The following is a 17635-nucleotide window of genomic DNA, read 5'->3' as shown; positions in this document are numbered from 1 at the left end:
GCTGATCACTTTAAACTGCTGATCACTTGAGGGCAAACATCAAAAACACAATTTTCTGAGGCAAGACCTCAAAATCCAAAGGAACTATGGAATTCATATTAACTATAGTTTGGCCATTTCAGCCCAAGATAAACATTTAAATGTGCCAGGCATTTGTGAGGCTCCATACTGTATACAGAAAACATACGAAAAAGAACATCTTGAAATGAAAAACACTAACTTGATAAAATTATAACCTAATGCAATTTTCTTATTTGCAAGATGCTGTTACTTTATTGCACATGACTATTAAACTGTACAGGTTAAATCAATTGCATACGGCGGTTTCCATGAATGCTAGCAAAGCGTTGAACAAACTCGTTTAAGTCAACTGCTTTTGCACGGTCACTCTCAATGCTGAGCACAGCTAAATGGGACAATCTCTCAGTTAGCATAGTTGAGCGCAGGTGATTTTATACGAGTTTTAGAGTGGAAAAACTGCGCTCACATCCAGCTGTGGTAACTGGTAAAACAGCTGCAATCTTGCATAAACGATGCATCTCATATAACACCTCTTTAAAAGGGTCCAAATAACCTAGCAGTTCTACCAGAAAGACTCGGGAGAGTTATTTCAATAAACCATACATTTATTGACAGCTCAGCAAGCTGATAATCTACAAAGTCATTTGGCGTAGGCCCCGTCCGTAGTGCATAGTCCGAGAGTATCGGATCTGCAATTCCTGCCTAAAGATGAAGGCAGGGGCGCAGCCGACCCCCCTCCTGGGAGGTATGGACGGGACCATCCTGGTGGTGGTGGGGAGGATGGGGGTAATCGTCGCTTCAGTATCTGCGAACTCAAACATGTGTAAGTACCGTGCTTTTATACAATAAGCATAATAATATGATTGGATAGAAGTGAAGCAATAAGTGACGTAATAATTTAGTCTTCCCAGCAGAACTTATGCTAAAGCTTTCATTTCAATCAAAGATGAAGGGCAATTTTTTCCATCTCTTTTACTCCTTGCAAAAAGCCTCTCAACCTGAGTGAGTTTTTCAGATCCTCAATATTTGAGCCATATGCTTTAGCAAGCAGCAAGACAATATCCTCTTTTAGGAAGTGATTACTAACTGGGTTTAGCCCCTGTAAGCCTTTCATTATATTGCAACTGGGCGTTGAAAAACGCTTCTGCATTTCCCCAATAATGGAGTCCATTATGGGCAGGAATATGTTTCGTTCTAAAAGCATCCTTGCCATTAACTTGGCTTCTGTGACCAAGTGTGGATGTGACATAACTGTCATTTAGTGCTCTGGGTGTCTGTTTGGCTCTTTTTAGTCTAACAGTGATGGGGATGTTGCAGGTTTCACATGTGTGGATTACTGTGTTCCACAGCTCATTAATGTACTCATCCTCATTGCGATGCTCTTCAAAGTGTGCAGCGCTGCGCTGTGATGTGTGTGTGATCTAACAGGCACACGGTAACTTAGTGAGTCGTTTAAAAACAGCAACAAACATAAAATACAAATACACAAAATAAAGTCATTTTATACAAATCCACAGCCTTTTATCTACAGATCAAGCATTATAATGTGAATATATCATATTGGAGAGAGTTTTACCGTGCACCCTGCTGTAACAGGAAGAGGCGCGCGCGCTGTTTGAATACTGATGGAGAATGATTGACAGCCGCAGAGGAGGGAAAACGAGTTTCCGTAAACTTTAACTTAATGGTGTAAATAGTCTTCTGTCCCTCACATTAAGCTATGGAATGACTTCAGATGACTTCGTGAAATTATAATCAGATGGACCCAGACCCAAGTCACCAAAACTGACGACGAGAAAAAAGCGGGAGGCGCCGAAAAGCACGCTGTTTGCATCCCTGTAGGGTTTGAAAGTTAGTGGGCTACTTTTACTTGTTGTGATTGAGTAGAATTTCAGTCATGTAGGGCTAATTGCAAAAAGCGTGATCAACCAGCGAGAAAACGGTCACGTTGTTGATAACAGGTGTCCATGTGAGTCAAACGTGCAGTGCTTGTGCATCACCAGCTTATGACACGCTTAGATATCTCAGTTTAATTTGGCATGTCGACCATTTTTCAAAATTGGATAGTCATAGATGCTGGGAAAGTGGATGCATGCCAATTTTGTCGCAGCAGTAGTTTAAACGCACACAAAGAGCTAGACTAACGTTAGATAAGACCCTTATCTGACCTGACGATCATAGAAAAATTTGATGAGACAACTAAGTATTGCGGATGTAAATAACGTAACAATGTGGTAGTTGCAGGGTTAACTGTCTGCTTATGGCCTTTTTCAACTTGGTGTCAAACTTACCTCTAAACTCACTGCTATCAGCCTCTCTTCTAGGCTGCCACTAGTGAAATTTTGCGGGGGTCGCTGCCGTGCTGGTGATGGGTGAAACCATTGTGACTGAGAGGGGGAGGGGAGGGGATTCTAAATCGGCGATTTCTGTTTGAGAGGAGTTTGGTGCAGGTCTCCTTGGCCTTCAACGTGTAGGCTATGAACATAAAATATAACTAAAAAATATTATCTGATTTATAAATGGGGTGGCAACAGGGGTGGCAAGACTGTATCCCAGGGGTGGCAGCTGCCACCCTTTGCCACCCCGTAGATCCGCCTCTGATTTTGGTTTACAAAGGCGTCTCATTACAATTCTAGTAAAATTCGGTAATCGTTTAGGTGGCAGGTATAAGGCTGCTGCGGCGCTGCCTGTCACTTTAAGGGATTTTTTTCTCGATTGATTACATTCACTTATTCTCACTAAGAAAGTTATTTTTACAATTGTGTGTGAATTTATTTATTCGGGCGCAAAGAAGATGCAAAAGATAACTCACGCACTGTTTCATGAGCACGAAAACTAATCGAGTTATTTTTAATAGCAGTAACATTATACAGTGGCAGCACAGATCTGATGTACATGTCGATCAGTGAGTGGTGGCGTATTACAGCTGGCAATGCAATACGTGTATGTATCATTAAATGTCCGTCTCACCTCAGCCGTCGGCCCGCCCTGCTGACATCTTCACTGAAGTTTTTTGCCGGCCTTCCAGCAAATAATTCATTTATTTTCACACATTTGGTGGCCTCTGCTTCAAGTGCTTGTCGTTTTTTTTTTCTCTCAACTTATCGGCCCCTCCTTTACGTTTAGAGATTTTGTTGACTATCGTTGCACATCATCACATCAGTAGGCTATTCGCTGCAGTTGTAAAGCGGACGCTTTGCAAGTCTATAACTTGATTCTGATTGGCCAATGCTCAGTGAACATGTCACATGTGCTCATCACACGTTTAACCTACCTGTCAGTCTCGCAGCTCGCATCAGCTTCATGCGGCCAATGAGAGGCCTATACAATAATACACTTACGAATATATTGATATTTTAATTATTTAAAAACAAAATACATCACGTACCGGCCCACACAGACCGCGGCCCACCGGGAATCTCCCGGTAGTCCCGATGGCCAGTACATGCCTGGTAGGCGGGTGGGCTTAACATAATGACGACAGAGTTGTGACGGTTCCCTGCTACCTGAAAACAAAGAAGAGCTGCTGCTGGAGAACAGTCTTTCGAATCGGCTTTGTCCGCGACTCTGGAGGACTTGGAGTTAAGCTTTTCTTTGAGAAAAGAGCAAAGAACGGCACTTAAGTCATTCTTAAAAACAGGAAGATGTGTTCTTAGTTTTGCTGGCCAGATATGGCAAAAGTTGAATCTATCAACTAACGTTAGCTCCCGCTGTTGGGAAAACGTTCTGGTTGGTTGAAGCGCTGTCCTATTGCGTGCAGAGGGAAAAGACAACCAATCACCGACAGGGGGAGGGTGTTATGAGGTTTTGTGCTCGTGCACGGCTGCACGCGAAGTCAGAGCTGAAGAAAAAGCTGGCTCAAAACCTCACAACACCCTCCCCCTGTCGGTGATTGGTTGAAACACTATTTGTTTTGGTTTTGAGTGTTTGGCTAAACCATTTGTTTTTGTGTGCTGATCTCAGAGCCTAGGCTGCCTACAGAGACGCGTTTTTTTTGACGGCATGCTTATGGGGCGGGCAGCTAGCGGATCGTTAGGAAAGATTAGATGAATGTGACAAAAATATTTTTGGGCCTGAAATCACTGATACCACCTTTAATGTGGAGAAGCTGGAAAAATGGGTGCCGAAATGTTTCTCAGTGTTTGTGAATTATACCTATATTTAAAAAAGACAGGACTTAATTTCGTGTTAAAATGCATTGCAGTTCGTTCGTTGGCCAAAAGAACTGGCCCCCTGACTGAGCCTGGGTTCTCCCAAGGTTTTTTCTCCATTCTATCACTGATGGAGTTTTTTCCGCCTTTCTTCACCTTTGTGTCCATTAGTTTTTGGCTTGCTTAGTTGGGGACATTTCATTTTATATTTATAAATATTATTACAACATTATTTTCTTGTTATCTCTGTAAAGCTGCTTTGAAACAATCTGTATTGTAAAAAGCGCTATATAAATAAAGGTGACTTGATATTGTAATGCGCGTTCTTGAGATTGTAATGGGGTATAATATCACAGATTTTTATTTTGTAATGCGTTATATAACTGCGTTACAGCAAAAAGCAATAAATTAGGCCTACTGTATTTGCGTTACTTTTGTAACGCGTTATTCCCAACACTGGCAGGTGGTCATTATGTCATGGTTGATCGGTGTTATTACTATTATTAATATTATTATTACTATTATTATTAGACCACATAACAATATCCTGTAGGCCTACTTGATTCTTAGCATATGACTTAGCCTACCTGGCGTCGGAATTCGTGGTATGGCTGACAAATCTCTCTGAGGATTTTCCCAACTCGACATTCTCCTGCACGGACTCCCATTGAAGACAGATAGCCAGTCATGAACTTGCGGCCATAAGACAGGCCTGTCTGTTAAGAAAAGTACAGCTATTAGCTACAACATTTGATAGACGGGCAGGATATAAAATGTGAAAACCTAAATAAAAATCTTACTTCATATATTGATCCAACCACAGCCCTCTCCAGTTCTGTGTCCGATACATGTCTTTTTCGCTTAAGGTTATGCTGAACACAGAATCTTCTCACACTCATTTCAGAACATCGCTGGATACCCATCTTCTGCAGCGTAGTGGAAATCTCTTTATGTGTCTTGACAGTTTCAAATAAGTCTTTAATTAAATCAGCATATGATTCCAGTGCGGCCATGGTGTCGATACGAAATTACTCAAAAAATACTGAGTCAATCACTGCAAGATTGAGGTTTTTCAGGCTTCTTTTAACTCTGCAAAATTGCGGCAAACTTCCAAGTGCAACACACACACACACACACACACACACACACACACACACACACACACGAAGATAACTTCCGGTTCACGCAAATGGAACAAATTAAATATCAAAATCAAAATCGGTCGTGCCCCCTTTATTTCATTTCCTATTTTTGATCTGAGCATTAAATCAAAAGTACGAAAAATGACCCGTTATTTGTTTTTTGGTATCACATTTATAAACGAATAACGAAATAACAAACCGTTTTTTCATTTTCCGATTTTGGAATCTCAATTGAATATGAAAAGAACGAATGATACACGGATTTTTTTACCTCTTGTACACAGCCATGTCCAAGTGATCTGAGAGCGCGGGCGGGTATAGATGACTAGATGTCGCATTGGCTACTGCAGTTCATTGGAACGAAACCGTAGCCAATGCGACATCTATTGTATATATCTATACCCGCCCGCGCTCTCAGATCAACCGCTGGTTTCGTGTCTTAGGCCATCAATGTGTACTTACGATGGGGAATTGTTTAATTTGGACGACGGGGAATTGTTTTAATTTGGACTCTGTGCATGCTCTTTGAGACAGTGACCATCGACCTGCATTATATGACTGACAGACAAGAACGGTTTGACCTAAAAATATCAAAATTGAAACTACTGCGGAAAAAAAGACACCTACATCTTGGATGCCCTTGAGGTAAGCTAAAACATACCAAAAATTTATTTCAAAGTGAACTATCCCTTTAATGGGATTCCCTCATATAGTGTAAATGCAATCTATACATTATTGTGTTTCTTGTGTCTTTTGCCTTGTTGGACATTTGCTTGGATTATGTTTTCCTCCTGTTTTGTTCCTAATCTTCTACATATAGTGCTCATGAAAGAAGACTGTAATCTTTCAGCAAAATAAGCATGTCTTCAGATGCAGAGATTATGAACAGTTGTTGTATAGAAAGTATAGAAAGTAGACCTGCAAACAAAGTTGAAAAAGGTGACGTGTTTATGAATTAAATCCCTGTAGGATTCAGGGACATCATTTATCCCCCAGAAGAAAGTTTTGTGATTTGAACATGTACACGAAGCATTCTGCTGCAGTCTAACAAGGAAATAAAGGGATTAGGCAACATTTGCTTCAAGAAAACAAAAAAACAAAAACATTTAATGACACTAGGCCAGGGCATTGACAATATTTTATTCAATTTCCATTCACAAGCTTATGATTCAATTTCAATTTGATTTGATTTTGATTAATTTGGGGCCTATCAGGTACACATGGCAAATCTCAACTAATGCTGTAAACAATATAGGAACCTCACATCATTATTATAATAAAGGTTACAATGAATTGATTTTTCATTTCTTGCAATTTGTAGCAATTATGTTGCCAACATATTTCTGTGCCATTAGTATTTTAATGTAATACATGCAACATTTAATATTATATTTCTTTACTTTTGTTCATATTTTTTTCAGCTGTTCCTTTTATTATTCTGATAAGCACATTTCATTTATGACTAAATCTATATATCCCACAAAAGAAACGATGTCTGGACAAAATCAACTGGATATCTAATGTATAATTTCTAATTGAAAGTGTTTGATTGAGGGCTTGAGTTTGGCCTGATGGTCTTTAACTCAGTTGTCTATAGAGGAAAAGAGACAGAGCAACAGTTACAGTCTTTTATCCTTTCCTTGACCATGTGACCACAAACTAAACATGAGATTCTGACCAGTAGATTACAGCTTCCTTACCGTACTAAACCTGACCCATGATATATGCACTTCATCATCTCACTCTGTGCCTTTATGAAATCATAAACAGCCTTTTGACAAGAAAGAAAGAGTTTTGGAACAAGGAAGGCAAAGCTTTTTTAAGATTTACAAGCCTATACGCTCATCAGTTAAAGGAGGAAATAGCTTTACTATTCACCAAACTGAACTATGTCACCTTCATTTATATAGCGCTTTTAACAATATGGACTGTTTCAAAGCAGCTTTACAGTGATAATAGGAGATTACAGTAACAGAGATTGTTTAGGCTTTACAGCAGATCTAGAATAAAGTTATTGTCCAGATAAAGTTAGTTTTGATTGATTCACTTCTGTTGCAAAGATCATTAGTTAGTAGCTTAGGGGTCGCTAACCCGACACCGTTCTAACAGAAAACCCTTAATGCACTCCAGCTGCTCATTCACACAATGACAACAGTGCCTGGGGCTCAAGAGCATAAACACTGAAACAGGTTCCAAGATGCAAACCTTGATATATTTTGAAAAATTTGCATTTTTCGGCGTGCTTGTTTAGTGCATGTTTAGTCTATGCAATCTGAATATGTGCAGAGGCGTGTGTCTTTTTTACAAATTGACCTCAACAAATTACTCATCTGGCCTTTTTTTTTTTTTTTTCGCTAGTGCATTGCCATGTGAATTATTTTGATAACGATTACAGTATCTGTGCAGAGGTAAAGTAAAGGAATAAAGGCTTCACAAGGGAGAGACTGTCAAGAATGTTAAGCTGATGAATGACAGAAATTCCTTAACACATCTTCAACATCTTATCACCTCAGGCACATAAAGAGCAACAAAATAATTACATCACAGTTACTTTCAATAAACTTCTCATTGACTCTCTGTGGCTGATATGAACAACAGCTTTAACCATGATATGCTTAATGTCACTCACAGAAATAACACACATCACAAAAAAAATGGAATTGTGGAATCCAGTCATAATTTTACATTCTATTTTATAGTTTTCATCCCCATTGACTTTCATACATGGAACAACTCTACAAGCCAATGGGATCTGAAGCCAACAGAACAAGTGAAAGTAAATAATGAATGAATGATCATTTATTGGGTGAATGAACCCTTACAAACACACACAGAAAGCTTTTTGATATTTTAAGATAGTTTTATTGGGAATATTTTAACTTCCAGGCTTCAGTGATCTTATATATCATTCAAGAGCCTTTATTTCCACTGAATTCTTAAAGTCAGTATTTAATATCCAAACGCAGTGATTGTGCTTGATTGATGGTCTGATCATGTTTTAATGGATCTGACAGATTTATTCTCAGGTTTGTCATGTGCGTTTCATCAACTTCACTCAGTCCTGTAGAATCTCTCTCTGTTTCTCATGATTAGAAACACAGAGAATGAAGTGAATAATTGAGGTTCTGACCAGAGACTTTCTGGATTCCTCTGTTGACTGATGATGATGTTTCATAATCTCTTAATTGAGAAATATGAGTAAAATCATGGATCCGTCATTAATGCATTACAATGTGTCTCACATTATAAATTCAGCTTATTTAAACACAGAAAAATCTGAAATATTGATTTCTTCAATTTCAATCTAAGATGAATATAAAAACATTACAGTTTCATCTGTCAACAATCCGTCAGCCGTTGATCACAAAGACCTGAAAGAACCTGTGACTATAAGAACTTTTCATTTTAAACTTTCATCTGATTATTCAGGACAAAGTCTCAAACTTTATTTCCCTATCAGTGACTATTGTTTATGTTAGGATAAATATGTTTGCATCTCCTCTTTTGGATCTAATCATTTCTTGTACACCCTGTTTATGCTCGTAAGACATAGTCATTATCCACAAGGAGCAACGTTGAGATATAATTATGAATGGAGTTCTCTGTCTCTCTATGGATTGTCTCCGTTCTTTTCTATATGGACATGTTATTTTATTGGTTGGTTTCAGCCAACACTTGCTATATAAACTATGAGTTACTATGAGTAGTGAGCAACTCTATAAACGTACACATGTGGTGGGAGATTAACTCGATGGTGACTATAACTCTGAGAGGAGAGCACAGTTTAATGACTTGACTTGAAATCGAATATGGGACGACTCCTGTCCATGGTCATGTGCACACTAGCCTAACCTGACATCTGCAACTCTTACACCGTCCAGACTGCACTCTACTTGACCCTGACAGCTGCTGAAAGGTTTGAATCAACGATGAATGAGTTTGACTGCTAAATTCTGCGTAAAAAAAAAACAGTTTTTGAGATTCGTCGCAGCAGATTCAAGCAGTTGTAGTTATACTTGTGTTTGTGCTAGAAAAATATACAAGACATTTGTGAGAAAATATTCTACAAGTGTGCAACTCATCGGATGAATCCACATACTGATTTGCGGATGAGCAAAACTTCTCTGTGACTTCACATTTCTTGATGCGGGGTGTAAATGCGTTTTGCACCATATTCACTGCAGCAACTGTGGCAAACATGTGAGCGTACGAGTTTCTTAATTTCTGATTTGTAGGATTTGTGCACCTGCAATGAAGAATTTGAGAAGGTGTAACTGTTGTGTTGTGTTTGTGGAAGAGAAAAAAAAGTCTACAAGTTTGCAACTCTTAAAACATTTCTCTCTGTAACTTCAGATTTACTGATACACATGTGTGGCTATTCTCTACAACTACAAATCGCACTGTCACAGGCGTTCAGTTGATTTGCACCAAAAATACTAACTTTCATAGTTTAGCTTGAACCACTATTGGCATTCTGACAAAAAAAAAGATTCCAAATACTGATGTGATAATCGTCTGTTTCTGTAACTGTAACCCGCACACAAGGTGTGTAACCCGCACACAAGGAAGAGAATTTCCTCAATGTTTGTCATTCGATGAAGGAGATAAAACATCTGCTGCTCATTGTTCATGAGGTAAAGATTGACTGAATGATAAGTCTTTTGGAATGATAAGAAACTATGAAGGTATTTTTGGTGTAAATCAACTGAATGCCTGAAATTTATAGAACTTTTCAGTGATTTTTCTTTTTAATAATCTGAAGAACTTCTTCAGCTTTTGTGGAATGGAAAGATGTTGAAGATTCTTCATGCACCATCAATGATAATAAAGAACCTTTATTTTTAAGAGTGTATCTTGTAATGCAAATCAAATAAATGTTACATGTTTCCCTGTTTATGGAAATCTTTCACAAACCTCCTGAAGCCAGTGCAGATATATTTACAGTTTTTTTCAATCGCTAACAAGCGCTTACCCATGCTTCAGATACTTTTTCTAAACTCTTAACACAGACTAAAAAAAGCACAAAATTACTGTATCTAATCTCTGCGATCTTCAGGGTTAGGCCACATGTTTTCATCAAGATCACATCTGATATCATCCAAGGCGATGCACCTGGGATAAAACTGCTTGGTATGTCAGATCCACCCTTGGCAATCATGAACTGTGATGTCCCTGCAGCCAGCATCCATGGCTTCAAGGAGGGACATCTGGTCATGTGGCTGATGGTCATAAACCTTCCACCTCCACATTACATTTCGTCCAGGTCGATGCCTTTTGGCCAGATTGAATCCTGCCTCATCTATGTACAGTATATGAATTCATGAGGGGCCTGGCTGGCCTCCAATTCCATAACTCTCAAAACAAAGTTTATGTAAATCATGTCATTACTGTATACTATACTGTACTGTAACCTATTACTGTGTAGGTTACCTACTTGCAAAGTGCAAAGCTTATAGAACAGGACATTGAATTGAATATACACTATACCTGGACATATTGTCGTCGTAGCTCCTTGACTCTCTCACTGATATATTGTTTTTGAACTGATATCATTGCAGAAGCAGAGGTTTTTATACTGTATCTAAGGTTTGGAATATTGTTTTTGCTATTGTGGGATGTTGTGTGTTAACATTTGTAAATACTACAAAAACAATCCATAATTTTGTCGGGAGGTATAGCTTCTGTTAAGAAAATGTAAGCATTATGGAAATGTGTTCACTGACTGCATATTGTGTGAAAACGACATGAAATGTGTGAATGGTATGGCCACAAAAGACCGATGCTGTGCTAATTGTGTTTAGAGTTTTGAAAATGTGACAACTGGTTGGACAAACGCTTGTTAGCAACTGAAAAAAACTGTAATGTAATTTCACCTGTCTTAAAAAGTCTAATAGATCTTTTCTCTTGAAGTTACTCTGAAGTGCAGAAACTTATGCAGTTTTATTTATTGAGTTTGTTTAAACGTCGTCCTCTGTGAAACACATCACTTCTGATAAAACTGTACAGGAAACATAATGACAGAAATCATACAGACATAAGAAGAAATAAAACATCTGGTGAAGAAACAGGGAACACACCTGAGCCTCTAGATTCATGTTTTTACAGTATGACTATGATTAGGGTTTGACAACGTTTGAGTTCAGCTTGGGTTGATATTAAATGCAAGTGACAAATATCAGTAACGGAATCGGCCCAAAAAAATCCCTTCCTTATTAGCTTACCACCAAAAGCACAGCTTAGCACATGCGTTCTGCCAAGATGAAATGATGTGTCCTCTTTTATCTGAAGAAAAGAATGTGGTGACAATATTATTTTTATTAATAATCAACTATATTTCTTACAGAACAGAAATTCAAGTTACCAGAGTGTGTTAAAGATATGGATGACCAGTAATGTTCTTATAATAAATGATGATAATCATAATTAACATGATATTATGATTGGCCATAATCCTGTCCACAGAATCTCTTGTAAACAATCTGCATTCAGTGTGTGTTTCTTCATCATGTCCAGTTAAAGATCTGGCTGATCCTTCAGCGTTATTCACCTCAGAAACACCAAAATACAGAACATGTTTCTGATGCAGAAAAGCTCATAAAGCGTTCATGACTGGATTACTGTAATGCATTACTAGATTATCCTGATCATTATCAATGAACAAACTACAGTTATAGTGCAAAATACAGCAGCTAGAGTTATTACCAGATCAAGACAATATCATCATATAACACCAGAACTTTCTTTGGTCTTAAGGAGCTTAACATTTTGTCATTTTGTCATTTAGCAGCTTTTATCCAAAGTGACAACACAGAGAACAAAACCAGTAGGCTGTGAACAAATAAACTTTCTTAGTGTCTGGGTTTAGCTAAACTTGTCAGACTGGTCAGAGGGATCCTTTGTCTCACATGTCAGAGAGAGGCGGGGTTATATGATGAATAAGGGAGTGGCGTGTGGCGTTAGTAAGTGTATAAAGTCTCAGTTCTGCTCCTCAGACTCTCAGTGAACACTGGAGCTTCTCTCTGTCCAGATCATCACAAGGTAATTAAACACTTTCATCTTTAAACATTTTGCAAGAGTATTTTTTTTTTTTTAAATGAAATGAACAGAGATGTTAGTGTACAAAGTAGTGTAGTGAAACTGAAAGATAAATATATATTGAAAGAATCTGAATACAAGAGGATCTGAACACGAGAAATGAATGCATGACAGGAATATATCTGGACTATCACAAACTACAGAAGAAGGACTTTATCTTTATATATTCAGTGTGATTTAATAAACTCTGGATTATTCTACATCTCTCTTCTTCTCACAGGCGAGAAACATGTTTCATATTTCATTTCTCATCTTTACTGAGGAGCTTTATCTTCATATGGATGACTGGATTATTTGCTATTTTATCACAAATGTTTTAAATTCTATATTTTAAGTGCATGTTCTCTGTTAGATGATCTGAGTCTATATCATCAGTTCAGTCACTGTATTATAATTATGATGATAACGGGTTGTTTTCTTCATTTACAGTCTCTGTTGATCCAGTCGGAGCTGTAAAGTGTCGTTCTGATGAATCAAATATGATCAAACATGAGGTGAGAAGAGAAAGATGTTTATTATCAGGACTCACACATAAACTCACATTTCTATATTTGTCATTTGTCATCATCATTGATTATTCTGAATATTGTAGAGTTAATCTGAGATGCTGTAATAACACTGAGCTCATGCAGATGTTGATCAGGAGTTGATCTGATGTCTCGTGATATGATGTTATATCGCTTTAATGAAACTCTGTCTGTGTGATTGAACAGATTCAAATGAAGAGGAGAAAGAAAATCAGCAGAAATCACAGATCAGCAGAAAACAAGAAGACTGAGAGAAAAATGGAGGACAGAAATGAGACACAAACCAGTGAATCACCAGAGGAAAGAGGACAGACACTTGATAGATGGAACAGTATGAAGAAACTAAAGCCAGACTGTGAGTGTTTGATCATTATTGAACTTTAATCACATTTTAGTTTTACTGTCAGATTTACTGTTGTTTTCTCTCCTGTTATAAAGTGTCACATTCAGAAAAATCCATCAGACTGACTTTCAGCAGTTATGAAACATTTACAGATTGTGTTTTATTGACAGAAAAGTTATTGATTAAGAACATATTAAATGTATAAATTCAAAGCAATATATGATGATAATCTAATATATTTCTAGTCTAATGATCCAGACGAGCCTGTAAAGTTTGATTCTGATGTCAAAACTGAGGAGAGATTCTCATCAAACCCTTCATCATGTTCTCAAGATCATCATCATCACTGACATCCATCAGCAGCTGAAGACCTGAACATCTTCATCATCTTCATCATCATCATCATCGAAAATTTACCTGTTCACGCAGCAACTTCAGGAAGGAAATCTCACTCACTTTTCTGTTCTGCAGTCACTCACAATTGACAGAACCAGCCTCATTTTCACCCAGTGCTTACTGTTCATATCTCAGAGAGCTAAAAGACGAGTTTTCCTCCTGATTTGCGGACATTAATACCTCACACCTGTACTGGCATTCACAGAGACTCCATTTGCTTGTGACATACAGTCTCAGAACCCTTCAGCGGGGACAGGGCAGCGTTTGAGGAGCAACTCATAGAGAAGAGAGCATTGACACATTCTGGACCGAGTGTGTTCTGGAAGACACGTGCATTAATCCAGTGTGCTTTAAAATCTTGACCTGCTTTGGATCTACGTATGTGTGTGAAAGTGCTTTCTCTGCAATGGGAATAATAAAGTCAAAGCAACGTTCACGTCTAACTGACAGACAGTCTTAGAGCAGCAGCCAGACCTAATCACTGGGAAAAAGACTCGGACTCAGATTTCCCACTAGGAATAAGGACTACTTTTCCTCAAGGCTTGAGAAGTAGCCTGTATTTGCTCAATGATTTTCTTCATACATTTTGAGGTTTTCAATACTCTTGAGTATTAAAAATTTTTTTTATGTTATATGTTAATCTACTTTTTTGTTGCAGATTTTTTAATTTTTATTTTCATGTTCAGTATTACTTTAAATTGGACAAAGACTAGCAAGACTTATCTACAAAGGAGATTAATATTGACATATATATTGCAAGAAAATTGTTAATACACTTTTTTGTTTCAGATTTAAAAAAAATATTTTGATCAGGAAATAAAATGCTGATGGGCCTGTTACTTTATCAGGAAATGCTACAGTCTGTTAAATCTTGCATGCCTCCCACAAAGATTAGCTTCTAAAGAATTTGAAATGTTACAGCGAAACAGCGAAATGTTACATTCCATTCCAATATACATATTCCACAGAAGAAACACCAACACTTCATACCTACCTACACTATATCTCCATATAATTTTGAATGTATTTTGAATTGATGATTTGTTAATCAGCTGCAAAATGTAGATATGTGCTTTTATTTGCACATTTCTTTCCATGAAGTAAAGGAGAATGAGGTAAAAGTGACTCAATAATATCTGTTTGTAGCTACACACAGGGTCTAAATGTAAAGCCAAGACTAGCAAGACTTATCTAGAAAGATAGGTAATAAATGGCATTTCTAAATAAGTAAAAACTGTAAATATTGTCATAAAGTCTTATGATGCAAGTTGTAATTTGTGGCCCTTCACATTTTATGTGGTTTAAATGTGGCCTGGTCATCTGAACGTGAGTACCCCTGCAAGCCATGCAGAGAAAGTTGTGAAAGTTCAAAATGAGCTCTAATGTGTGTGACAGTCTGTCCAAGTCAACAGGTACGGGCCAGCTCTGGTTCAGCCCATGCATAGACAGTGACATGGTTGTGATTGTCTTAATTTACTCAGTTCTGTTTAGGCTTACCACAGAAACCGCGAAACCCTGTTTAAAGGTTCATGAAACCCCCCCTCTTTACAGCTCAAGTCTAGCTCACAATCTTTCTGAAAAATGCAACTTACATGGGCGTGGATGGCTGTGAGAAAGTGAGAGCAGGTGTGGCTTGCTGGTTTTACTTTACTGGCTTTACTTTACCCGCCACTATGTCCACAAGCTTCTCAAAACAGTCAACTAAACAATACATTTACCAAAAGTGAACAATAAATTTTTTTATTTTAAATGTATTATTAGCCCCTCCCCCCTGCCCCACAAATACTTAGCTTCGCCCCTGATTCAAACGTGCAGAGCGGCGTTCGCTCAGTCTGGCTCACACACAGCGAGTCTGCTGCGACCCGACTGGAGAGACTGAGCTGCCCCAGAGCCTCTGAAGGTGAAGTGAGTTTCCCCAGGTGTAGTTTAAACACACGTTTAACTTAAAGTTACATTTGTAATGAATGTATTGTATGCTAAAGACGATTCAGCATCAGCAAAAACAGCGAGTCTATAACGTTAGCCAAAATCAGCGGTCAAATCGCTCCCTCGTGATTTGTAAGAGCACTCTTCCCTTTGATTAGCCTACTTTTGATTTTAGTAAAGACAAGAACAGCTTAATAAAAAATATAAAATATTGTTTGTATCCATAACGTTTACTGATGGTCGCCGTTACGCAGACGTTACGTTACAACACACAATACAGTGCCAGTTAGGAGATCGATCATTTGATTAGCTAAACAGTCCTATTAAATCCAACTCCTCTCAGATATCACAGCAATGAAACCAGGTTACAACTGGGGAAATAACAAATACAATAGGATTAAGTATGGGCGTTAATAGTTGGGAGAAAATATGATGCGTAATAATGATTAGATCTGCATTTGGTCTTAAAGAGGCTGCAGTCTAATAATCCTGCTGACGATTGCTCCATTAATGTGAATCAAATAACAAAAGGCAAAGAAAAAATCAGTCGCAGCTCTTGAATGATATAAGCTTTAATCTATCTATGATAAACTATGCAGTGTTATTTTAAATCTGACTTTATTAGATGTCTTTTTAGCCCATATTACTCCTGAACAGTAACGTCAGTAGACATTACTGAAATTAAAGCACTGGGTGTACAGTATAATTTGTATATTTGTTTAATTGTATACTTTTTTTGTTTGACCATGTGTTTGTACTTTGTTTTTGGTGTCCTATGTCTTCTGAATATAAAACACAAAACATTCACTCAATCTTAATCACAAAGTACAAGTTATCAGCCTTTTATTTTGCAGGAATAAATACCATTAACAAAACCTCCAAACTATAGTCTGTCATTTAAATAAATACAGGCCTATACAAACATCACTGCATGAACTAGGCCTACATATGGACACATAGTCCGAACAGTGGCGGAGCCGGGATCTTTACGAGAGTGAGACAGCTCTCAGATTTCATCAAAAATATCTTAATTTGTGTTCTGAAGATGAACGGAAGTCTTACGGGGTTGGAACAACATGAGGGAGAGAAATTACTGACAGAATTGACATTTTTGGGTGAACGAACCCTTTAAAGAAAGAGCAGTAAACTACGTCTTCTAGAGGAACATATGAGCCACTGCAGAACTGAACACATGATCATCTGTCTGCATATTATCATAATCATCAGTAATACAGTTATGAGTGTTGATATCAGTGAACACAGAGCTCAGATCAGTTCAGATGTTTGGATCAGAGAACTGAACTAGATTCAGTGTTGAATCTTAATCTTTGTGCATGAAATCATATTAGAGTAAACCACTTTCTTTTTTTAAAGTGAACAGTAAAATATTCAGGGTAAGTTACCTTGTTCAAGCTCTCAGTGGAGGGAATATCAGGGTCAAATGAAACACTTTGAACACCAACAGAGCCTTAATATCTGTGTTTATTTAATTTGACTAAAAATAAAGATGAATATTCAGTGTAAAATGTCATGAAACGTACTAGTCAATTTCCTCTGTATAACAGTTTTCTGTATAGATGATTATATACAGTCCTGACAGTAAATATTAAGATGGATGGTTTGGAATTAGTCAAATATGCTTGTCTAATAATTATTCATGTGCTGTATGATAATGCAGAAGTGCATTTGAATGCATAATTTGGAGGAAAATAATCACCAAATGTTTACAGCCAAGTATATTTGCATTTGCTCAGATAGGCGTATGTATATTTGCATGATATCTGATGTGTCTGAGAAACACATGACTAAACCCCCAAAACAAACAAAGTCTATTTGTTTAAAGTCCCCCTGAACTCAATCATTTTATCCCTTAAAACTCATCTTGGATCTCCGGAAATACATATTTAAAAGTTTTTTCCTTGAAAAATAATTCTTCATGTCTTAAAATATCTTGAATGTAACTCGACACCCTTGCATCATTTAGTATTCGCGGTTCTATGAATATGCAAATGAGCCCCGCCTCCACTCACTCAC

The 17635-nt window shown here is 37.7% G+C and overlaps 2 protein-coding genes across 6 annotated transcripts in view; one reads left to right on the top strand and one right to left on the bottom strand.

The window, feature by feature from the left end:
• Nucleotides 1-14663, top strand: part of LOC309477007 (uncharacterized protein) — a 55638-nt gene extending 40975 nt beyond the window's left edge. For 2 of the 3 annotated variants that reach the window (XM_082140166.1, XM_082140164.1), the window contains 2 exons: nucleotides 13123-13291; nucleotides 13525-14663. In XM_082140166.1, the coding sequence (XP_081996292.1) occupies nucleotides 13123-13291; nucleotides 13525-13529 (174 nt within the window). In that variant the 3' untranslated portion in view covers nucleotides 13530-14663. The remainder of the gene's footprint in view (nucleotides 1-13122; nucleotides 13292-13524) is intronic. The other variant, XM_082140165.1, reaches the window with a different exon arrangement.
• Nucleotides 1-17635, bottom strand: part of LOC309476989 (uncharacterized protein) — a 423389-nt gene that overhangs the window by 148298 nt on the left and 257456 nt on the right. The gene's annotated exons all lie outside the window — the stretch shown is intronic.

The sequence above is a fragment of the Leuciscus leuciscus genome (assembly GCF_965113295.1).
Source record: "Leuciscus leuciscus genome assembly, chromosome: 16".
Lineage (NCBI taxonomy): Eukaryota > Metazoa > Chordata > Actinopteri > Cypriniformes > Leuciscidae > Leuciscus > Leuciscus leuciscus.
The sequence above is the reverse complement of the archived record's forward strand: the minus strand, read 5'-3'. Positions and strand labels throughout refer to the sequence as shown.